The sequence below is a fragment of the Dromaius novaehollandiae genome, chromosome 2, assembly GCF_036370855.1.
Source record: "Dromaius novaehollandiae isolate bDroNov1 chromosome 2, bDroNov1.hap1, whole genome shotgun sequence".
Lineage (NCBI taxonomy): Eukaryota > Metazoa > Chordata > Aves > Casuariiformes > Dromaiidae > Dromaius > Dromaius novaehollandiae.
Window position 1 is genome coordinate 26,481,152 of NC_088099.1, and position 25,158 is coordinate 26,506,309.

Consider the following 25,158-nt stretch of genomic DNA (forward strand, 5'->3'; position numbering starts at 1 on the left):
ATAGGTAAGGAGGGTCTCTGCTCAGAAATACAAAGCAGTGTGCTTCAACGGTGCAGATAAACCCTCTCTTTGGCAGTTTCATGCTTATTACTTTATCTGACATTTGTTTGAAAGCAATCTAAAAATTACAGTTATCTGAGAAGAGAATTCAGTGTGGATAGTCTTTTCAGAAAAAGCTGTGTTTGAAGGAGGGATTTGGAGAGAAGCCTGAAAGAATCACACTTAAGTTAGAGAATTGGTTCTAGCTGCAAAGAAACGTATAGAAGAGGGGGCCAGAGAACGAGATGAAAATCATGGAGCTTTTGAACTGCAGAAGACATTTAGTCACAAAAGTTGCTGGTGAACCGCCAGTTCCAGTGGAAGTCAGTTCTAGTTTGGCACTCAGCTCTTTTCCTTTTGAAATCTCGCCTTAAACTCTGAACTAAAAGCCAGAAGTGGCCTGGACTCATGGAAGCAGTATTCCAAACTGTTCAATGGAAGGCCAAGATAAAATAAATTCCATAGTTTTCTAGTTAACTTCATGATGATGTTGATCGTTTTTCCTATCAGGAATAGTTTAATTCCGTGTTTTATTGCTGCTGTTCCTCCTACCAAGCTTTGGATGCGTATATAAAGCATGATATTTTTTTGGTCCGCAGTATTAACAACCATAAGGATCAACCAGTTTTTGTGTTCTGCACTTTTAACATACAGTATCTTTGGATCTATGCTGCATAATTCAGTTGTATCATTTTGGCACTCCTGCCACTCCACTGGTCTTCTGCGTTGTACCAAGCCAAAGATTGCCATCTGCAACAGGACCCAGGTGCTGACCTACATCTAACTGTTTTAATAATTTTTTGGAAACATGCTACTTGGGGAAGCTGTGGATGAACTGATAGCAATACATTTTAAAGGATTTTAAGAATTTTTAGAGCACTGCAGACAGTTTAGGAGAGGCTGAAGACAGTGCTCGAGTTCCAGGCAGTATTTTTGCACAGAACGTTACATAAAGTCCTTAAGTGAAGCAGGCCTGGAGGAGCATATGTTGGCAGAGACAGAAATTTCCATTTGAACTTCAGACTGCTCTAAGTAAAACACAATTTATAGGCAGCATAGTCTGGACCTGATTCTCAAAATCATGATTATCTCTGGAAATCTGCAGAAATTGTTTGAATCTTTCTGCATACTCAGGAAATGGATTTAACCTTTTTTGCTGGAAGATATACTGGACTTGGTGGGATTCATATGAATGGGAAAAAATGAGAGGCATTTTTGAGTAGGAAAAGTACAGAATCAGGAACCAGATTGGAGTCCTTGATATAGGGGATTTTTTAATGGCTGTGAAGGCTTCAAACTTCAGAGTGAAGAATTAGCTCTTCACAGACTTCCATCACCAATAGGATATGGTGTCAGTGACTCTCTCTCAGATGTTTCCTGTGTTTTGCTGTTAGCCCAGATCACTTGCTCATTAGTTTAGCAGGTTATTACTAGTGTTTACAGGGATTCTGGTGGTGTTAGTAATTACTCAGTTCCTAGGCAAGAGGCCAGCTGAACTCAAGGCATACAAAAAGTCAGGATAATAGGCCGTGGGTTTCTTTCTGATCAATTGGCAGAGGTTAATGATCTGTCAACAGATTTTTTTTTTATTTTGGAATAGAAATAGGCAGTCTCCTACCAAGTTTAGTTTAGTTTAGTTTTTACTACATGCAAGAAATTCTTTGGCTGTAGGAGAAGCTTAAGAATTCTAATGAAACAGTCAGTCTTTCTAGAGGAGAACCTGTAAGTGCTAATAAAGTACTTTCTAGAGCTATCTAATGAATAAAAACATCAATAATTGTTGCTACTAGATATGGCTAGGTGAATAATAATACTTTTTGCAAAAGTATTTATACCAACCCATACTTCCATACAATTTTCAGTAATAACTAAAAATATTTCTTCCTGTGCTTACTAGTATATTATGGTTATGTGTTGTAGCACGTTTGGGGAAACAGTTCTTTGCAATAATAAAATGGCTATAGTTAAGCAAAGTTGTCATGCATCAGTATTGACCTACTGTGTCGGAAGCTCACTGGTTCAAAATAACTATATGATTTAATTCATTGCATGTGAGTTTTAAGTTACTGAAGTAATGAGGCTGTGCTCTTCTGTATGTTTTTATAACTCATGGTTTAGCCATACTTCTGTTAATGCTCAAAAAGCTGTTAGCTTTAGGTTTATGCCTGCATTGGAGTTTGCAATGTAACTTGTTTAACAGTGAGCTAGACCTAAATGTATTAGCTGACCCAAGTACCAGAGCAGACATCATGAAAGGGAACCCAACGCAGATTAGTTTACCTTGTTGCTGCAGCTAGCCCTTTTCTAGTACCTGAGCTGTCTAGCTTAAAGCTACAGTATAATTTGTATAGTATAGTGTACTGTGTAGTATGTATAGTGTATGCAAGTGCCTTGTGTTCATAAATCAGTAACATTCACTTTGACCACTGTCTTTGACTGGATTCAGACTTGCTTTAGTCTCTAGCTATCAGAACTACCTGTGTAACTTCATTTTACACTGCTTTTGAATTTGATCATATTTTTCTGTACATAGATACTTTTTCATATGTTTTTAAGCATGTATACATACATGCATATATATCACATGTATGTGTGTGGGATAGATATGTATCACTTTGAATGAAAGAGACCGTATATATATGGCAGTTTTCCTCCCCCAAAACATGACAGATTTTATAAGAACCTGAAGAAATGGTTATGATGGTGTTACTTTCCCGGAGTGAGGGAACGTGTCAGTTGTTTATTATTCAAGTTCACAGCCTGATGATCTTGAGTCTCTTGCTGCTTTTCAGCAAATATAGATAGTAGTAGGTGTAAATGTTACAGCCTTTTCTTTTATGCCACTTTTTTGTGCTTTTGTCACCTCAAGATTTGAGACTGCGAAGAGCTGCAGCTTAAAGCAAAATTTGGAAACTGCAACTAAAATCAAGTCTGACTGCCTTGTGGCTGAGTGGTATTTCCCATAGGCACTACATGTTTTCACTCTGCCAGTAAATTTCCAGGCAAAATTTAACTTTTTATGCCTCTGAAGCTCTCAGCCAAATTGCAGGGGTCTGAAGCACTACTCTTTGAAAGCCTTACATGCCAAATATCAGTGATAGGAGTGAGGCCCTTTCAAACAGTCAAATTGTAGGTGTAAAATTATGAATTTACCTCTTTTTAGACATTAATCATCATCTATATTTTGAGTAACGGACTGAGCTGGGCTTTTCAGCTTTGGCTTGACTTCCCCTTTGACTGGAGAGTTGTCTCTTTGACTTTCGTAAGGGATTAGAGAAAGAAAAGAGAAAAGAGGATTTGTTGTAGCACTTCCAAGCCTAGTTATGGTTTTCTTTGCCAGCTCTGGTGTTTGTCACACCCATTTATGAGACATGGAAGTTGATTGACAAAGAAAGAGAACAAGTAATCAAAACTGATTTTTTTTTTTTGTTTGTTTCATACCAACAGTGTAACAAAAATTGTTCTAGAAAACTTGCTTATATTTTAAGTGAATACCTGACAGCCACCTGCAGAAGATGGTTCTTACTGAAGATTTCACTGTATTTAGATACTGTTGGGCAAGTTTTCACCAGGTAACTTCAAATAAGAGCAGATATTGAGCTTAGGCATGGGAATGGCTTTCTAGTGATGTATTTTGGATTTATCTTCTGAAAAAAAAATTGCTGTTATTTCTTGCTGCAGGTGTTGAAAGTCTGCCTTGCTGAAAGACTCATATTTGAGTAGTAATGTTCTTTATTCTGTGTAGTGATAGGAAAACAGTGCAGTGACAGTTTAAAAAACTTTAAAAATCAGACTTGCATCTTTTCATTATTTGGTTAATAAGGAAAGGTGCCTTTCTATTCATTTATGAACAGAAAATCTGCAAGCAGGCAGGAGTTGAGCACTTCTCATTTTAGATTAGAATATGCATAACTTCTTAAAAACAAGAGTTTTGCGGGTTTTCCCCAAAGGCTTAATTTTATGGTGGAAGAGAATTATAGTAATAGTTACTCACAAGTATAGCTACCGTTTTCTATTATTTAGCCTGTTAGAGGGAATTTTAGGGTCTGAAAGGGGCTACTGATTTGACAGCCTTGAAATTTTATATTTATGCACAGAGACTTATGGCCTAGGGCAGTTTTCATAGAAGCATCTCATCACTGTACTGTAGTTGTAACATGCAACATCTACCTCCAGCTGTGAGAGAGCATTTGTATCCATTCGGCACTTGGTTCTTCTATAAACATTACCTACATAAGTAGATTGCAGCATGTATTTGATAGAAACTGGATGGAACCCCCATGGCTTGGGATTATTAAAGCAAAATTGTGGCAGAGATTGTTGGGAAAAATATAGTAACTTTAAAAAATATAAAAGAGCAGGAGGAAAGAATATATACGGGATAATCAACTGGTAGCCAGGCAAGCTGTTCTCTTTAATTGATACAGTCCAGTTAGCCTTACTATTACATTAGCGGAGGTTTTCAATATTTTTGTTTACATGTAAAATAATGTTTTGTAAGACAGTGTGTGACAAGATCACTACCAGAACGTCGTGTTATTTTGCAATCAGATACACTGTCACCTGATTCAGAGGGAATCACATGCTTTAAAATACTGCAGTATGGAATTTAAGTGGTAATTGTAATATTATCAAGCTTAGACAGTAACGAGTAGATATCTAAATATACTAGGAATACTTCATCTGATATGAGAGGAGACAATGAAGGTGTTCTGGCAATTAAAAAATAGCCCAAGCCCTGGTTCAGAGTAGTACAGAAATCTCAAAGTTCTACGCTGAATTTTATTTTACCTTTTTTATTAGAGAACTAGCAGGAATCAGTATGTCGGATGTAAAGCAACTCAAAGTAGGAGGAAGAAATGTGGTTAAAAAACAGCTTATGACAGTTCAAGTATGATAGTCTAACTAATGCAGCCATCTAGCATGTCTTACAGTCTAAGTTCAAACTTTGAAATAAAGTTCAGGTGCTTTGTGTGAAAGATGAAATCCATCCTCCTTGCAATATCAGATTGTTGCATTAGCTTTGTACTACTAGCTTGTTGCTTGGCCCTTTTTCTTTTCTTTTCTTCTTTTTTTTTTTTTTTTTTTTTTTTTTTAAACCAGTCAAAGCCTTTAATCTCAGTACTTCTCCAGTTGTTTGTCCTCAGGAGCTCCTGCTGAAGGCTTCTGCAGAAAAAATGGTACTTTTGGTATCCTATTATTGCACAGTCCATTGTAGTGACTGCAGAAGGGATCTGGCTCCTGCTTTGTCACGCTTTCTTCTCTATTCATTCCACACCTCATTTGAAGATAACAGATGTCTGCTATCTCTACTGGCTTTTTGCACAGCAGCTTGGAAATTGTTTGTTAGATCTAAATTCCAGGTAAAAATCTTTAGGCAAACTGGCTTGGACATCAAAGTGTTACCTAGTTTTAAATATAAGTGAAAAAGAAGACACATATGAAGTCTTTTAAATCTTTAGCGGCTGCCTGTTTTTTTTTCCCAGTGTTATGATCTCATTTTCATTAGGAAGATGCAGGAGTTTGGGGATGGAATATTAAGAGACATGTGGATGTCCCTATTCTATGGGTAGGAGGAGAATGGAATAATAAATAATAATAATAATAAAACAAATATTTAATCTTCATTCAAACATGCCTCAGTCAAGACTTCAGGACTATGAATTGAAAAATGAACACCTTTTACAATTTCTGTTCATACTGCAGTTTAAAAATACATTGAAGGCTTAGTTTGGGCAGATCTGTACTTGAAGTAAAAATATAACAAATGAAATTGTAAAAGGGAGTTAAGAGGAAAAAATGATATTGCTGTATTATAAAACAGATTTTATTATAAAGGAAGTAGAGAAGTTCAGATTTTAGTGAGTCTCCAAAATTACATCTCACAAAGCCCAAGGTGACTTAGATTTTGCCTTGTATTTGCATCATCCAGGTTTTGCAGTGGTAACCATCCTACTCTCTATGTGCCTTCTATAGAATTCATCTCCTCATCCCTCACTGAAGGATCTTTTTTACCCCTCTCCTTTCTTTCCTTCCCTCCTTTCTTTCAGTCTCTAGTTTCACACTAGGTAAAGCTAATTCAGACAAGGACATGTTGTATTTCATTTTGGACAGTATTTGATACTGTTTAGTCATGTCATTTCTTGTCATCTGATGTGAAGTATTTTGCAAGTGTTGCTAAATGCTTTTCTTCTGAAAACAAGCAAACAAAACCTGTTACCACTTTTTCACCAGTATCTTCACTCTTAAGTTTGGCATATTCATATGATCTAAGTCTGCCTTTGTGCAATGAAAGAGAAATGTCTCTAAGGACCATTTTTGCTGCCAAAGTAAGGGTTTTTTGGTTTTGTTTTTTTTGCTTTTTTCTTTTTAAATGCAGTAGCTATTTCAGTATAAAATCCTAATAGAGACAAGGTACAAATAGTTTTAACATTGATGTGGCTTACTAAAGTCAGCTCAAAACTGCAAGATAAGGAATAGTTGACTGAGTCTAGCAACAGAAAGGAAAATGTTATTTTAAGAAGGTTTAACATTGAGACTTATAATGCCAATATAGGTATCCTGACATGAAAATTAAAAATATTAATAAATGTTTTGCTGCTTACTGCAAGATCAGTGTCTAGTGATATTTTTATTGAAAAACAACTGAAACTATTTTCCATCAAAACTTTTCATAAGGTCATAATGGTTTTGCTGAAGTTTGTTTCTGTGAAATTATAGTACAGTGTTGCATATTCTGGGAAAATATTCCTTCAGAATATTGTCTTATTTTCTATATAATACAGAAAAAATAAGAGAACTAGGTTTCAAATCAGTAAAAGCATTTTTTAACATATTCTAGAGGAGTTTGAAAAATTTGTTTTGATCATTTTGAAATTTTGAAGTGTTCCGCAAAACCTGATCTCAGTCTGCATTTTATTGAAAAGTAATCTGAGTTAGTTTAAGCCATTTCAATGCTTAGCTCAAAAAATTAGATTATAATTTTGAGTGTATGATCTATTTTAGGTGATTAGGTTGAATAGACTCACCTGATTTATGTGATACTGATATCTAATATTTCTGAGGAATAACACTAACGAGCTGTATGAAGTTTCTCTAATTGTTGCATTGCCCATTTATATAACATATATTTCGATAATCCAGTCTGACAACCAGTAAGTAATCCGTGCTATAGGTGAATACTGTTTGTGAGAAAAATATGCTGTAGAAGGAGACTAGTTTTCAAATGGCATTTGAGTAAGGCTTTGGTCTTAGTAGTGTGATTAGCATGTACATACACTGCTGCATCTCAGTAGTGTTCAGTCCCATGGGCAGTCTGTAATCTCCCACATCTTTGTCTTCCTCACCAGGTTCTCATCCTTTAACATGTGGCCATATGGGTAATGAGCGTATGATCAAAATCAAGCATCTTTGTTATATGGTGAACATTTATCAGTCCATTTGAGAAGATCCGTTTAATCCCACAACAAAATGCATATCCTGTCACTTGATGGAATAGGGTTATAAATATCAGCTTACATGATGGATGTCACATAAAGTCCTGTGACTGGGGTGGTACCATAGCATTTGGTTTTCAAGGTCTTCCAGGAGAGCATGGCTCTCTTTTGGTATAAAGGTTTGGTAGGACCAGGATGCATCATCAGATTTAGAGAATACATGCAAGTCTGTGATACAAAGATGCAATTTCATCACTCTTTCTTCAGGCCTACCTGAAGTTTGACAGGATTGTAGCTGCTCTAATAATATATAAGTACTGTGTTTTGTTTTCCTTGTTTGGATGTTCATTGTTTTCCTTGTTTGGATGTTCATTGTATTCTGCAATGACAGTACTTGCAATGCTGGAGGGAAAAGCAAACAAGAAGGGAAAAACTCATTTGAGATTAGCCACATGTTGGCAGACCCTCACTGGTTTATCTCACAGGTTGTCTGCTCAGAGTAGTCTGCACCGTGATGTAGCCAGTTTGGTGAACAGAGCTTATGCTTAGGAACTAGAAAGTCAAAGTTTAAAAATGAAGTTAAGGAGAAGAAGGTCTGTCAGACACACACTGGTATTCAAGGTCTGCTAGGATTTCTACAGAATTGGTATGACTGGGCTATCATGAGGAATTGTAAGGTTAGAGAAGACTCTCTTGTTTTTCTAAAGTCCTTTTTCTGTGAACATATTGTTCCCACTTCTTTAAAAGAAGAGTATTTTTTGATCTCACTTTTAAACTCATCAGGGATTTTAAAAGGGAAGAAATGATAGAAAACAGGCTGACCAGGCAATTATCCTGAGCACATCCATCCACCACAGAGCAGGATCAACTGCGTCTATGGTTTTCTACTGAAATACTTATCCAGTCTGTTTTCAGTAATTTTCAAGAGGGAAATCCCACACCTGCCTTATATAACCTGCTCCTTAATAAAATAATTTCAGGATTATTCTTTGTCCTGAACAAAGCATGGGAGAACTCTGAAAAAGAGAAAGTTGTAGCATTTAATTCTTGATAGGATGTATTCAGGCAGAGCAGAAAGGGGAGGTGGTTGTCTAGGCTTGTAAACAAGCCATAACAGTGGCATAATTCGGCATTTAACTATATGCTGTCAAAGATTTATTAACGAATTACAGTTTCCACTCAGTAATTAGGGTGAAATATATTTATAGCTAAGAGAGCTACATAATAAACTGAAGCTAGTAAAACCTTGACTATATCGTATAGAATATGAGAATGTTGAAAGGTTGCTTTATTAGTTGTGAATGAGTTTACTTGCAAATCCTCCAGTTATTTCTCATATCCAGTCTAATTGCTGCTCTATTACTTTTACATATTTTTTATTTAGAACCACCGTTATATTTAATTGATACATGCAATCTGTGGACCAGAAGATTTTTGCTGTTAAATGTGCTTCCGTTTGCCATTTTTGACTGAAAGAGTTCATTTGTGAATTCAGATGTTTTTATGGATTAATAATAGCAATAAATGTTCTAAGATCAGTCTAGAGATTACTTAAAAATGATTCAGGAGCTAAGGAGCAATTTTTTTTTAGGCTTTAGTGCTTAGTAATTATGTCAGTCATCATAAATTGGCTGGAAGAATGTTTGAAGAAAAGCTGTCTGCCCTAAAAATGTTAAACTGCCTATTTGTGTTTCTCGTTTTGTTTTGCTCTGGGTTTTTTTTTTTTTTGCCAGTTTGGTTACCAGGTTCTGTGCTCTGCCGCTCACCAAGAGTGTTATGGTCTGAATTTGTAGTTAGGCAGTGCCTGTCTTCAGGTGGCTTGCCTGCTTGTTTTGAACCAGAAGTGACTGGGACTATTTTTAATGAGTTTTCGGGATGAGGGCAGGGAAGTGGGAGCTGGTCCCCGTTGTTGACTCTAATGAGGATTCCAAAACAACCTGTTTTTTGTAAGGAGGCAAGCAGCAGTTTGATGTGGGAATGAACAGTCAGTTCTACTGGCTTTGTGTGTGATGGGGTTTATGAACAGTGCAAGGGTTCCTGCAATGCCTTCTTGAGCCTGTGTGCCGTGCTTCTGATCTGATATGATGCTACCTCTTTTGTGAGCCATCCCTCCTATCTTCACACAGTTCTTTCATCACTGCCTTCTTTCTGCCCCCAGTCCTACCAAGGGTCTTACTTTCTTGTTGAATCTCCTGCAGATGGCCACTCATGAAGAGACAGTCTTCCTTCTCTGCTGCTTCCTACTGTTCACCCGCCCTTAAGAAAAATTTTATTATCTTCAGCATCAAAAGACTAAAACAAGTTTGGTTTTAAGGGCTAGATTGATGTCTTAGTTCTTCCCTTTCACAGCTGGATTGTAACTTTTTTGATTCATTACTGGCAAGAAGCAGCGGCAAGCTGTGTTGTCTCAGGAGCTGGCAAGAATCAGAACTGTGATTCCAGGAATCAGTTTGTTGTTTCCCTTTCATCCCTCAGCTGGTCCTTTTTGCTGGTGTAGTTTACTGCCCATTTGGAACAGCCCCTAAAGCATTCTAGAGAACGCTTCCACTCTTGCCAGCCTTGGTCACCTGCATAGGTGAGGGTTTGCATTGCCTTGCACTTCCAAAATGAGTAGCAAGGAGGGTCTTTTCTCAATACATATGGTGCTAGCAGAAAAAGAATTTCATGTATTTTCAAGAAATAGGAAATGTTGCCTTTACATCTGAATGAGGATGAGGGGAAGAAGAATGATTTTTTTTTTTTTTAAGTAGTGCCACTAGCGTTTTAAGCATTTAGCTTAGCATTTAGCATTTTAGCTAGCGTTTAGCATTTTAAGGCGTACAGGGGGATGAACTTAGTTGATATCATCTGTTTGTAAACTACCAAATGCACCACAGTTTAGGACACAGAGAAAATAAATTATCTATCTTCTTGATCTTGTGACTTAGTAAAAGTTCCTTTAATACAACACAGTATTTTAGAATAAATTCTGCTGACTAAAATTTATGTCACATACTAACAAAGTAATGAAATATGCTACTTAATGATGTTTTGGTAATTCATCCTGATCTTTGCAATTGACTCCAAAGAGTAACGGAGAAGAGTTGGTAGTACTCACATATGGGTGTGAAACACTCCTTCAACTTTTTGTAAATGCTTATTGGTGCTTTTAACAGTGTTCTCAAACACAGACTGATTTACTTCTGGTTTTCCTAAAATGAAAGCAAAAGCAATTTATGGTCTTTGGGAGAGAGTAAATGGATAATTAAAGCACCTTGTGAACACTGCATAAAGGGAGGAGATTAAGGGCATTTTTCTTTTACTTCAGCATGTTAAGAAAGAGACATATCCAGCAGTCATGACCTGTTAAGAATGTTTATCCCTGACATGGCTAATCAAAATCTGGGCAGGAGGAGAAGGGAGCAGTCATGCCAGACCCTTCCCACTTGGAGGAAATGAGCTGCATCGTGTGCTGATTATTGTTCTTCTCCCTTTTTCTCCCCATGTAGAACTTTTCTTTTTGTTAGAGATGGAAACCCAAACAAACGGAACGTGCACAATGAGACATCTATGCACTTACTGTGTATGGGACCTCAGATCATGATATCTGAAGGAGCTCTTCACCCTCGCCTGACACGACCCTCAGAAGATGACTGCAGAAGAGCAGACTGTCTGCAAATGATCCTGAAGTGGAAGGGAGCAAAACTGGATGAAGGACAATATGAAAGAGCAGCAATCGATGCTGTTGATAACAAAAAAAATACACCTTTGCACTATGCTGCTGCCTCAGGGATGAAAACCTGTGTAGAGGTAAAAGTTGCTATATAATCAGAAGTCTGTACACTATGGTTAGTAAATGACATGTACAGTGTTTGATAAAGCTGTTTCAGGAAAAAGAATTGATGTATATAATTAACTTCTTAATTCTGTGTTAACTGTGGTTTTTTATTCTGTGTTAACTGTGTTTTATTAATTAGAAAAGTGACAAAGATAAGCAGCCCAGAAGGTATACTGCTTGAGTAGAGATCAAGGAAAAAATTGATTACAGATACATTAATTTTATGTGATAAACTCTTCAGCACAAAGAAGACTCATGTAGGCTTATAAAAAATTGGAAAATAATTACAAGGTAACAACATTGGGAAAATAGGTTTAGAGATAGGAATAGACATACCTGTAGATATAAAAAGATGTGAAATAATTGCCTGAGAGAAAATTACATCACTTTTTATCCTGCTGTGTAGCTGAGATTGGCTGAACCACTTATCCCTGCTTCAAGAACAGGTCTGATGTTTTTAATTTACAGTGCCCAACTCTTTTAGAGAATGCCATACATCTGTGCTAACGTACTTAAATTTAATTACCTTTTTACAAATTAAAAATTATTTTAATGTTTGTGAAAATAGTGAATAGTAATGAATAATCAGGCGTCATAATTAATAACTTTGAAGGTCTCCCCTCAAATTTATTTTTAAACTATACCAAATAATGAGGGCTACTATTCAGTTATGCTGGTAATTTAATATAAAGAACACCGGAATACACTTCTAAGATTTCAGCAATAGCTAACATTTTCATAAGTCTATCTATTACAACATAAGGTTTGGTTTTTGAATAGCAATGACTTAGTTAAGAGATGTTCATGTTTATGTAAAATTTAGATTATGCTTTGTGTTTGCATCTCTTCATGTTTATTGACACTAGTCTTTACTCATTAGCGTAGTATCATCAGCAAACTGTATCACCTCATTATTCACCTGCTTTTCCAGAAAACTTCTGCATAACTTAAAAGTCATGTCCCAGTACATGTAGGGCCTCACTGGTGACCTGTCTCTGCAGTAAGAACAGACATTCCCTTGTTTTCCTGCCTTTTAACAAGTTATTTATTTGATCAAAGAGCTTTCCACAGTTGTCAGCTTTTCTTGAGTGTTTTTACTGAACCATTTGGAAATCTATACTTAGACTATATGCGCTCTTTCTTCTCCTTGTGTTTTTGACTCCATAAGAAACATCTAATAAATCTGTGACACAACTTCCTTCTGTGAAAGCTGTATTTTCCTCATTACTTCGTATTTGTCCATGTGTCTGTCAGTAATGCTTATTACTATATTTTCCATCAGTTTACTTTGTCCAGCTATCACACATGAACTGTTCTGTACTTCACAGATTTTCTCTGGAAGCATTTTTAGCATTGGAATAACTTTTACCATCTTCTACTCTTGTACCATGGCAAATTTAAGCAAGAAGTTTCATATTATAGTAAACAGTGAAGCAGTTTCATATTTGAGCTCCATTAGAACTCATGAATAAACACCATCTGGTGCTGGGTTTTCATTACTATTCATTTTATTGATTTGTTCTAGAAACTTTTGTACCGAGGCTTCCATTGGAAGCAGACTTTCTGTTGTGTCCTTCATGAAGCACGAGGACCTATGTGGTACATCCCCGGGGGATCTGCATTCCAACAACTCCTACAACTTTTCTGCCGTATTCTCTTTGCACACTCCTTTTGTACTTTGACCAGATATATTGGCAGATTTAGTGTGTGTGATGTTTTAAAATGATTTATTCTGACTTTTTGTGCAGTCAGCATATTGTTCAAGTCATTCTTACCCTTCTTTGTTGTGTTTTTACATCTGCCCTTTCCAGACTTTGTACTTTATATTTTCTTCATCTGGACACAACTTTGGCTTCTTAGTTCCAGTATGTCCTCTGTCCTGTTGTTCAACCTTGACAGATGGTTCTGAAGTTTGGGGATTTTTTTTCCTCACTTTTATATAGTCCCACTTTTTAGAATTATGCAGTGGATCTTTGGGTTTTTTTCCACTTCTGCAAGAACGTTGAATCTAAGTACATTTTGGGCGTTATTATTGAGCGGTTCTTTGATAGTGACATTTTAAATCAGGTCTTGCACACTGCTCTGGACATTGTCAGGAGTTGCTTCTCCTCTCCTGAGTTTCCTAACTAGTTTGTCTATGACTCAGTCATTTATGGTGTCTGCAAATTTAATTTATGCATTGTGTACTAGCATAGCATTTTCTCAATATACTTGGAGAGGCAGTGACTGAAGTGTCCCTTTATTTTTGTGATTACTGCCCCTGCAGCCTTTCTGCTCTTCAGTAGCATGTCACTGTTATTGTTATGATCTTGATCAGATGGTCAGAGATACTATTCTTTTTCTGTTTAAGTCCAGATTGTATTCCATTGAGATTCTCTGGTATTTGATAGAGTTAGCTTTTTTGTCTGTAAGCTGCTTTTTTTGTCTTGTAAGTATAGCCCCAGGCTTCCACTACTGTGAACTTCTCTGTCATTCTTTTATGATTTGTCCTTTGGTATTACTCTGTTACACTGATTGTTTGTATTCTGTCAAGTTTCCAGATATTATTTCAAAATTCCAATTTAAAATTGGGCATTTCAGTTCCCGAGCCTGAGCTGTGCACCACCTCACACAGTGTGCACTCCTTCACCTGCTGGATTTTCATGAGTTTTCTCTTTAAAATCTCAGCTATAGTCCTTTTTATTTCTGATAGCCAACACTTTTTTGTTCTATTAATGTAAAGATCATCTTTCTTATGTAGTTTTCTGAGGTAAACCCTGCTTCCCTATACCATTTTCTCTGCTGTAACTTAAGCCTCTGGCCGTCTGCTCCCTTGAGTAAGTACTGAGACGAGTTAAGAGGATGCAGCCATTAGATTCCAATATTTAACCTTCCGTATAGCAGTCTAAATCTTGCCTCTCTGACTTCTTCCTTCTTTGCCCTGTGTTGTTAGTGCCCTGCAAGCAGTGTGTCTCCAGTGCTTCCCTAGAGATTATTTACACGCTTACTGAGTTCCACTGGGGACACAAGTCACCATGCGGTCTTTCCTGGCTAAGTTGTACCCAAACCCAGCTAATGATGTACATAACTGAATTATACACAGATATTGCCTGGCTCTTCCTGCCAAACAGAATGAATCTTTCCTTATTTGTATGCTTATGTGATTGATTTAGTGCCTCTTTTGATATGATTGATTTGTCTACAAATACCAGATTGTCTTTTGGGTCCACATGAATAATGCTCTTCGGTTGATATTTCTTTTAGTGTTGTATAGTATTATTTTATATTTAGTATTACCTCTGCTCTGCTTAGCTTTGAATACAGATTTTCTGTGGTATCATAGGAATATGTACTATTACATTGACTAAACAGTTTATGACACTAATTTGCTTGCGGTTTGTCTGTGAAGAAGAATTTACAGTCTCTTCCACTTAGGTTGTCATTAGGCAGAGTTCTGACCCAGTTACATCATCTTAACTAGTCATGCTTTCTACTTTAGAAACATAGGGTACACTCCCAAGTTCACACTTTGTTATGTGCCCTTCCTTAAGTCCACCACTATAGTCTGTAGACCCTTTAACTCCTTCAGGAACAATAAATTATGAAAAGTGGGAGTCAGAGCTTAGTGAAGGAATTTAACAATGATCTCCCTATTTTTTTTATTTTATTTAAATTATTAATGGGATTATTCAAATTATTAATCTTCTTTTAATGACTTAGAAGTCACTAGCCTTTTTAACAGTGGCACCAAAGAAATATCATCATTATTGTCATCATCATTATTAACAGCATGTCAATCTGCACGTTCTTCATCTTGCAGATTAGATTCTTAACTACGTAAGTCTATAGAGTGTGTTTTCAAGCATATTTGTTGATTTTTGCTCCCTCAGAATGTGTCTTAGTTGCCTCAGTTAAATTTCTGTTAGTTTAAAATGTACAGACATAATGTGAAAATCAAGGTACATGAACAAAATTTTTTCAATAACAAGATAACTGTGGGCTGGATATCTTGATAATTATCCTAGAATTATCTGTATTTCTGCCTGATATTCTGGTATGAAGAGAAAATATGTTGTCGTACTTAATGACAAATATCTTCTTAACTAAATCTTGATAAACAAACTTTGTACTTATTTGGGAACTTTTTGTTTTTACATTTCTTTTTATTTTGGAGAGCATGGGAAAAGTTTCACAAGAATATACAAGAATAATTCCAGGTGTATAAAATACACTCTCTAGTGACAGGTTAAGGAAGTTATAACCTGTTGAAGAGAAAAGTAAGAAATGACTTGATCTTGATCTGAAAGAGTGTATGGGGAGAACAGATTTTCACTGTGGAAATTTTTTTTTTTAGAAATATAAAAATTAGAAGCTGAATTTTGAAATATTCTGGCTAAAAATAATGGATAGTGTTGTTATAGTCATCATGGTCTGAAAGCAAGGTGATGTTTATAGATTTTAGTTTTATTTAGAAATAAGATAAAAGTTTTTACTAGTGAATAATTGGCCTAGGTGTTCCAAATTAGAAATTTAGCATGTGTTATTAAAATGTCATAATAAATCAGCAAAATTGTCCACTATTGGCCATTAAATCTGTGGCATTTATTGTCTTTGTTGTATCAGATCATTTTATAGCAGGAGACAGAGTTAAAAAGATGAGAGCAGCACAACTATTGTTTCTTAGCTAGAAACTCCATTTCTGGGCTGTTGCTGGCAAGAGACAAGGCTGGTGCAGTCGCATGTCTAGACTGTACTTCGTATCAAACATTCAGCAGCTTAGGCTGTCCCCAGTGTGTGTGTGCTTATGGTATCATTCACATATCGGTAGAAAAAAAATTGCTGAATTTGCAATAGGTTGCTCTAGCATTCTATAGCATTATTTCATTTCACATCTGTCATGTCCTCAAAAATAGTCCTAAATAACTAGAGCTACCAGCAGTTTTACATGCCACTATCTGCAAATGATTCCCCATCTTCCCTCCTAGTCAAGGATTCTCCCATCTTTTGTTACCAGCAATTTTTCAAGCGTGTGATCATATTTTATATATAAAGAACATTTAAAGGTGATTTGAGGGTTATTTTAGCCCCATCTTGCCTGGTCCTTAATGACCTCAAGGCCCATCATTACTATTGGAGTACTGACCATGCCAGGAGAACCAAACTTTAGTGTTTAAACCTTAACAGAGACATATTATTCAGAGTTGCCTTGAAAAGCATTGCTGAGCTTTTGTGGTTCCATGAAGTTAAATAATAGGTATAATTATGTAGGAAAGCAAGCCATAATTTGTTTAACAACAATGGAAAATCTTTGCTTCCCAAAGACCATCGCTATTGGTTTTGTCTCTTCTTTCTCTTTACCTTGTTCATACAATTTTTTTTCTTGTCTTCTTAACTGACACTTGTGTTTCCTCAGTGTATTTTTAGAGTTGGTAATTAATAGCTATTTACTTTGACTTTTTGCTTTCAGCTTCTAGTAAAACATGGTGGAGATTTGTTTGCAGAAAATGAAAATAAAGATACTCCATGTGACTGTGCAGAGAAACAACACCATAAAGAGTTGGCTCTTAACCTGGAATCTCGAATGGTGTTCTCACGGGATCCTGAAGCTGAAAGCATTGAAGCTGAATATGCTGCTTTAGACAAAAAAGAGGTCAGAAGATACTTTAAATTTTGTCTATTTTATGCATATATATGTAGCAGTTACATTGTGACACAGTTCTGCAAAGTATTTAAGCAGGTAGTGTGTTTCAGTTGTGTTTGTAAAGCTGTTGATTTTAACAGACCTCTTTACATCTTTAAAGTTAAGCTCGGAGGAAACAACAACTTCATTGCTGAAACTGAAGAGAAATTTTTATACAGACACTTCCGCTTCTTCGATATATTATGTGGACTATCTTGAAAGTGTTGTACACTGTCAGGCTGGAGGAAAAGCAGTGGGACCAGTCAGTGGGGAAACAGACTCTCCAAAATAAACAGTTTTTACAGTTTCTTAAGTTGTTTTTGTATGTAAAAATGAGAACAGGAAAAATTCTGGAAAGAAGACCAGTAGGAGAGAACGGAGGAAAAAAACTTATCATGTCTCTTCCTACTAGACTGAGCTCATGAATGGCACTGAAAAATAGCTGAGGGAATAGTGCAGGGTTTCACAACAGTGCATTTGCTTTCTTGTTTTGTAACATGATGCCTGGAGCTACTGCACACCAGAACTTGTATGAAAGACAGATAGTAACATGGGATGTTATTCTCAAGTCAGTTTTGAAAGCAATATGAAATTCATTGACACAAATTTGCTTGAAGTCTGGTATGCCTTAAAGAAGACTGTAACTTAAATTTTTGGTGTAATTAAGGATAATTTGACCAAAAAGTTGTAACCAAAAGCTGCCTCCCCCATCCATTATGAGTTTTTAATTAACTGAGAGTCTAAATAAGAATATGTAGATAAATTATATGACTCATTAAAATGTTTAAGTAATTCTGTAAAATAAAGGGCATATAGACTTCTACATGGCTATTCCCTTCAAAAGCAGAATGGCCATACGTTTTACTAGTGCAGTCCTCTTACGGTCTAGTGACACTTAAAAGAAAATTAATTCAGATTTAGTTAGGAGTGGGTTTTTAGAGCACATGAATTGTTTCCCTGAAAAATACCACACATGGTAATTTTTATTTGAAAATAAGAGAGTCATTGTACTGTTCCATTTTCTGGCTAATTTTCTTCAATAAACTTAAATATAAACAAGCTTAATTAGATTGTTTACTCCTAGAAGAGAGGTGTTCAAATGGGTTTAGTACACTTTAGTTGTGCATTCAAGTAATAAATGTAATTGGCTCGTTTTAGTTTCTCCAAATATTGTCATGTAGAAACACTCAGAGTGTTCTGAAATTATAGTCTGAAATTATATTTTCTTTGTTGGCAAAACCACTTGAAAAAACTAGTGCCATTACCGGCCACTGTCGTAGTGTATTACTACTCCTTTGCTTGTACATTTAAAACTATTTGCATGGTTATGCTGTAAACCATATCATTGAAATGGTTTGGCTTAAAAGAAAAAAAAGAGTCTTTGAGAGTGGCAGTAGGTAATTGTTTTATTTAACCTGAATCATTTTTATCATTATATTTATGCCACAGCTTTGCTAGCATGCGTACCTGCAAAACTACAAGAATAGTGAACTTTCAGATTGGGTCAGGCAAATCAGGAACTGCTTGAACAGGTTTTTAGCATGAGAAACTTGGAGCCCAGTGAACTTAAAGACTTGGTAGTTACTAGGGGGACTCAAGTAAGAGGTAATTATGTTAATTTGGGGTCACTTCACTGAGATGATTAAAATACCCAGCTCTGCTCCTCACTTGACTTGTTTCTTGGAGAGTTGCTGAGCGCGAGAATCGAAGCAAAGGCAGGTCTGCAGAGCTAGATCAATATGGCACGTCAAGGTAAGTCTCCAAAACGCTCTAAGATTTACAAGCTGAAAAATGTCACCTTAGAATTTGGTACACCAGCTAATGGTCTTCGGGTTTCACATGGAGTAATTCCACCTTCACAATCTCTCTTTCGTTTTTCTTTCTTCGTCACTTTTCACTCAGATAAGTTCTGTGTCTGACTTCTTGTGCAACTGTAACAGTGCAAGTGCTAGACCAAGAGAGATGTCAAGAACATGTAGCCAGGGGAGACTCATCTTTCCATGTTAGCCCTCACAGTGGCTGAAAATAATTGAAAAACAACAGCCTAAAAAGACTGGCACTAAACTGCCATCCAAATGACTACATGTCCCCATCCCTATGGTCTGTGGGCAAACGCCTGGGATAGGCAGTGAAAGCTGCTCTTACCACTAGCTTTGGAGATGCCTCCAGCTGTCTCCTTAATGGGGACAGGAAGTTCTCAGAAAGCTTTTCCAGAGCACTTATCCCTCACCTAAAATTGCCCCACAAGTATGGTCCTCTACTTTTTTTCCCTCAATTTCATTAAAAAAAAAAAAAAAAACCTGAAGGAAGTCAATATGCAAAATGCTTGTTTAACATAGTGTTTACATTGTAGATATTCAGTGATGCCCTTTAATATCCTTCCAAAACATGAGAATTTAATTCATAAAAAACAAAACTTTGGAACACCAAGAAATGCATTTTCAAAGTCATCTCATCTCTTGAGTGAACGTTGGAGGAAAAAACTAAAATGTTTGAAAACCATCAATAGGATTCCCTTCCTGGACAAAACAGCCAAGCAGTATTAACTCCAGGGTTCATGGCATGCACAGGAGTGTTCGGAATTACAGTACCTAATACCTTCCTTTCCAGACCCACCATATGTACAGCAGAAAATTATCACTGTTTCTCATACAGACCAAAAGATTGTTGTAGTGGTCTGTGCAGTGTCATTGAATTAAGTGTGTTTATTCAGGGTAATAGCAAAACTTTGTTTCTGATGTTGAAAGCCAATGTCTGTTGTTCTTCACGTTGAAATATTACCAAGGAATTCTGTGAGTGCTCATATTTAGAACTGAAACACTTGCAGTCGTGGAAAAAACTTGCACATACCTTTCTTTATGATTACAGAGGCTTTCAAGCCTTTAAAAAATACAGATTGCTGAGTAGACCCACGCTGCAAGTTTGAGATCCCGATGGCAAAGAGCTGTCTTCTAACAGTTCAGTTTACTCCTTCCATTGGGGTTTCTTAAAATCCATTTCTTTCATAATATAGACACCCTACCATTTTAAAACCTCATTTTACTAAGGCACCACCTGAAGGATATTTTTTTAAGAGACGTTTCTATTTTACTTCATTTTTAACTTACCTCAAGCACTTTTAATTGTCAGATTGGAGAGAGCAGTTAAAGGCATGCAGCAAACAGGCCCTGATAGGTTAGAAACCCAAACGTGGTCCTTTTACGTGTGTTTCCACAAAATGCAACATAGAAGGAAAGCAATATACCACGTGCATACAACCTGTATTTCTCTATATAAAATAGAAAGGACAGACATGCTGTGAGTAGAGTAAAAAATGTGACACACTTATCGCAGAGTAGATAGCTGTAGCAAAACAAGATCCATCTAAAATATTGTGTGGGCAGGGGGGAAGGGTATTAGACAACAAGCCAGGAGAATATTTCAGATGACTTCCTTTGTCTTGATTCTTTTCTCTCATTTCAGTAACAAACAGTCACCAAAAAATATTGCAAGTCAGCTAACTCTATTACATAAAAATTTATGGTTGTATTTATCTTTGAAATCTCATTGACGTTACACTAAATAATATAACTGTAAATGCATCATTTTTCAAACTACTTTTATAGATTTTGGTTGTTCTGCTAGCACAGTTCTCTAGTTTACTGTTTATTCCAGCATAGAAGCATATTTGTCTTTGTGATGTATTCCTGGAAGATAACAGGCACCTTCATTTCCATCACATCATGCGATGTTTTAAGCATACATAAGAAACACCTGGGAGTGAGCAGTAATTCAGAGCAGATCATCCAGAACAGTTCTGGTTCTCAGTCAGACTCAGAGAAATACACTGTACAATAGCAAAGCATATAATTTCTTAGTTTATTTTACATATGTGTTACTGAAGCTTGTGGAAATACACTTATTAATGGATGTATCACAGATTTATTGAGCATGTAGATTTTGGAATGGTTTTGTTCAGTTCTAGAATTAATGTCATGTATACTGCAAGGATGATAACTACAGAGTTATCTAAATGATAAGAATGTACTTGATCTCTACAGATAGAGAATTGTTTATTCAGTGGAAGGAGTAAAGATGACTATAGCTAGCTAGTATATAAACACACATATACTATATATATATATATAGATAATGTGCATACACTTACACATGAATGAGTTAAATGGAGCATAGATAATTTTTAAACATTTAACTCCATTAAATATATAACTCCATCCAAAAAGGAGAATATTTACAGGAAGTATATATGTCACCATTTAATTATATAGTTGCCACTGTAGCAAGCAGTTACTTTGCCCTTGTTTACTTTAGTGATGCTTTAAAAGTAAAAATAATGCTTTGAAATAAACTGTTAAAATAATATTCTGTTTACATATTAAAAGAGTTTCATTAGAAAAACAATAATATAATTTATGATATCTAAGTATTAGTGGTAAAAAAAAAATTGAGAGGAAAGTATTTTTAAAAAAAGTCTTATTGAGAATATAAGTTTTGAAATCTGTAGTGAGCAGCTCACCAGTGGCTGAAGCAGTAACTGAAACGGTGCATTCCAAAATCATTATATAGTTCAGTGATGTTAATATCAAACAAAACATTTTTCATAGCAAATACCAGTAAATACCTCTTCTATAAACAAGTACTGACAGACATCTCTGAGCATCATGAGCTGGAATCAAGATCATGTATAGTACGTGGCAATACAAAGACAAGTCATAAATGTCAAAAATGGTTTAAAAAAATCTGTGTTTTATTACCTAGAGAATATATGCCCTTATAACTGAAGACTATGTCTTCACAAGATTCAGTAAGACTTCATCTTGTAGACATGACTACCTCTTGTAGAGGTGAACGTTTTCAAAGGGTTCTCATTGTAAAGCCTTCACCTTGGAATTTCCAGATCAAGCTACTTAAGGGAAATTTTGGCTGGCACAATTCTTTTAGCTTCTTTTGTGGGCTCATTTATTGTTTTATGAACAAAGGGTCTAAAGTTTCAAACACATTCTTAAGAAATATTTCCCTCATTGCTTAAAAAGATAAAATTATTTTTTTAAAAAAAACACAGGATCCAAAAGTCCCTGCTGGGTTGTATGGAATGCTCCAGCTGAGATAATATAATAGTCTGTTACTCAAGGGAGCTGATTGCCAGTGTTTGACCCAGAACCAATCAGTTAAATAGAATTTTGAGCATATCTGCAATTCAGGATAAAATACTATGTCCTAAAATATGCATTTATGTTGCAGGTTTAATAGAAAAGAATTGTCTTTTTATCTTGTATGTGTCTTCAGAAAGCGAGGACTGTTGTGCTGACAAAGCTACGTGTTTTACAATTACAATTCAGTTCAAATGCAGTTCAAATTCAGTCAAGAAGATTTACTTATCTCTCCAACTTTTTGCAGCATATTCATGCCATTATAATCATTCCAGCACCCAGCTGTTTGTATCCCTGTCTCTCTGACACGCTTTTGTAAAAGATCTCTTTTGTAAGAAATTAAATAGGTCAGTCCAATTCCATCATGCTGTGAAGCAAGTGGCCCAGATTTACTTTAGTGCAAACCATTAATGTTCAGATTGTCCTTTTGCTTTACCATTCATGATTGGCAATGGAAGCACATACAGAAACTCCCTAAACTTGGGCAGTCCAGGTAAAGGTCAGGACACTCACAGTCCGTGCCTCCTGTGCTCCTCCTGCTTTCCCCAAAACGACAAGACATGATGCAGAGCTGTGGCACCGTTCCTCTTGCCAGTGGCAATGGCTCAGGCATCTGTACGGTCTTGTTTGTGTCACTGGCTAGCAAAGAGGAAGGGCTGTTGTGGGAGTCAGTTATGCTTTTTAGATGTATTTTATACAGTTTATTGTGATACCCAGAATGTAGGAAGAATGTTGTGTTTTTGAAGTAGGTGTCTCAAAAGAAGAAAACCATTCAGAAGTTGAATGTATCCATTTCTCCCCCTTTCGCTTATATGTCTTCTGCTTGCTATCCTGAAGGAGTTACATGCACAGTAGAGGCTTTATTTAGATTGTAGGCCACCGAGGACAGAAACAGTCTTTGGGGTGGGTGTGTGTACAGTGCCAACACTAGAAGGTCCTGGACTATGCTCTACATAAACTCAAAATACAAACAGTAATAATAATGATACCTGCTCTCAGCTGTGGTTATCTAGTACCACTGCTGTTCTGTGTCCTTTTTCCAAGTTAGAGAAGACTTTTGCCATTTGGTGGCCAAGTTCCTAATTATACCTGAGGGCATTTCAGTGTTACCTTATGTCAGGGGTTTTAAATCTTTTTTTTACTGTCCTTTGCTTAAATAGAGCTAATGCATGTAAGAATAGGTTCTTCTCATATATCCTTTCATATCCATTCTCTTTACAAATCCTCCCACTTGTTTTTCTCTTTCTACCTTTTGGACGATTTCTCTGTGCAACAGTATAAAATATATTATCTGCTGCCATGTTCTTCCTTTGTTATTTTTGAAAGTGAATCTGCAAAACCTATGTATGCATCTCCAAAATCTTGGTTGGAGCTAATTCAGAATCCTAAAATTACTGCCTTTTTTGCCTTTCTAATTTGACCTTTTTTTAGCATTATAATAAGGGGATGGAACTCCAGACCAGAGGAAGCCAGCAATTAACTCCGACTGCGCGAGGCTGTCGGAGCGTGGCTGCTGTTTCTCAAAGCGAGTTTTGACATCTTCCTGTACAATGGACCCCCAACCTCTAACTGCGTGCCTGGCCTATCCTATTCATTGCTGCCTTTTCTACTTCTGTGATGGCACATATTGCCTCAAAAGACCTGTATCTGCCTCTGTTCACAAAACACACATCCCTTCTTCTTACCTACTGTCTCAACATATCCTCCTCCCGATCGATTCAAAGCTAGTGGGTCTCAAGTCATGTATAAAGTAAGCGTCAGAAAATCTCTGTGCAAAGTAGGTTAACTTGTCCCTTCTCCCTGTCTTCCCCAAAATCCAAACAGTACCTCAGTTCAAATATAGAGTCATACCTTCTCTCACACGTCTCAATACTTGAGACACTTTGAGAATACTTTTAATCACTTCAAGATTCAACTGGATTCTGCAAAAATCTAGCAATCTTTTTTTTTGAGAGAGAGAGAGAGTCAGTGTTATTAGGACAGTTACTCATTTGAACATGGCCTCCAGTTATAATGGAGAACATTAGAAACACTGTCTTTTGGATTTTGAAATGTGCAAAGATTATATATTATAAATATTGCTAAATGACAAAGTTTCCGTATAATTTTGCATGGTCATTGGTCTGCACAATATATCAATTTTATCTCATCTTGCATCACAAGGACAGTTCTGTTTTACAGTTGAGATAATTGTCAGTAACAGTGCTTTGAATGTTTGCATTTTAATATGGAAGTAGAGGTTCACTGGAAAGAGCTGCTAGGCATAAAATGTCTTTTTTCTTCTTCTCAAAGCCATATGAGGGGCTAAGACTTCAGGATCTGCGAAGGCTTAAGGATATGCTGATAGTGGAGTCTGCTGACATGCTTCAAGCCCCACTGTTCACTGCAGAAGCTCTGCTTCGGGCACACGGTAATCAAAAACTTTAAAGACTAAAAAAATTGTTTTCGGCAAAATAAAAATTGCATTTGTGAGAGCATTTTCTTTTTATTTGCGAGTAAAAGAGCAGTAATAGCTAATCAAATACCAGGAAATAGTTCCTACGGTATTTCAGAAAGAAGTACATCTGCAGTATGTCAAAAGCATTAATGCAGACAGTGAGAACCAATAGGGAAATGATTCAGACAAGGAATTATAACGGAAGAAGTTTTAACCTAAAGCAGTGTAGAGAAACAGCTTTCTTATTTTAGTGATGAGACATAGAAATAGAACTTCTATGGCTTAATATTTGTCGAGTAAGTCAAAGAAATTCATTGTACCTATTTTTGTCAGAATATTGGTTGTCTGCCACTAAATACCTGTGTATTTAATTTTTTGCTGCAATATAAAACCAGTCTGACCATTACAATAACTAGCTGGAATTTGCCTTAGGGTTTAAAGTATAAGGGAGTATATCCTTTAAGGATTTTTATAATCACTGTTTTAATATTAGGTATACTTTTCCCTGTGTATATCTTTAACAAGTTAAATTTCACTCAAAACCGTTCGTGCTCTCATCCTGTAATTTGAAGCGGCAGTGTCAGGATGGGTATATACTGACTTCAGTGTGTTTCCCCCAG

General features: G+C 36.3%; 1 protein-coding gene across 4 annotated transcripts in view; it reads left to right on the forward strand.

The window, feature by feature from the left end:
* Nucleotides 1-25,158, forward strand: part of ANKIB1 (ankyrin repeat and IBR domain containing 1) — a 99,573-nt gene that overhangs the window by 41,165 nt on the left and 33,250 nt on the right. For all 4 annotated transcript variants that reach the window (XM_064506057.1, XM_064506058.1, XM_064506059.1 and 1 more), the window contains exons 3-5: nt 10,964-11,264; nt 16,739-16,921; nt 24,394-24,511. In XM_064506057.1, coding sequence (XP_064362127.1) covers nt 10,964-11,264; nt 16,739-16,921; nt 24,394-24,511 — 602 coding nt within the window. The remainder of the gene's footprint in view (nt 1-10,963; nt 11,265-16,738; nt 16,922-24,393; nt 24,512-25,158) is intronic.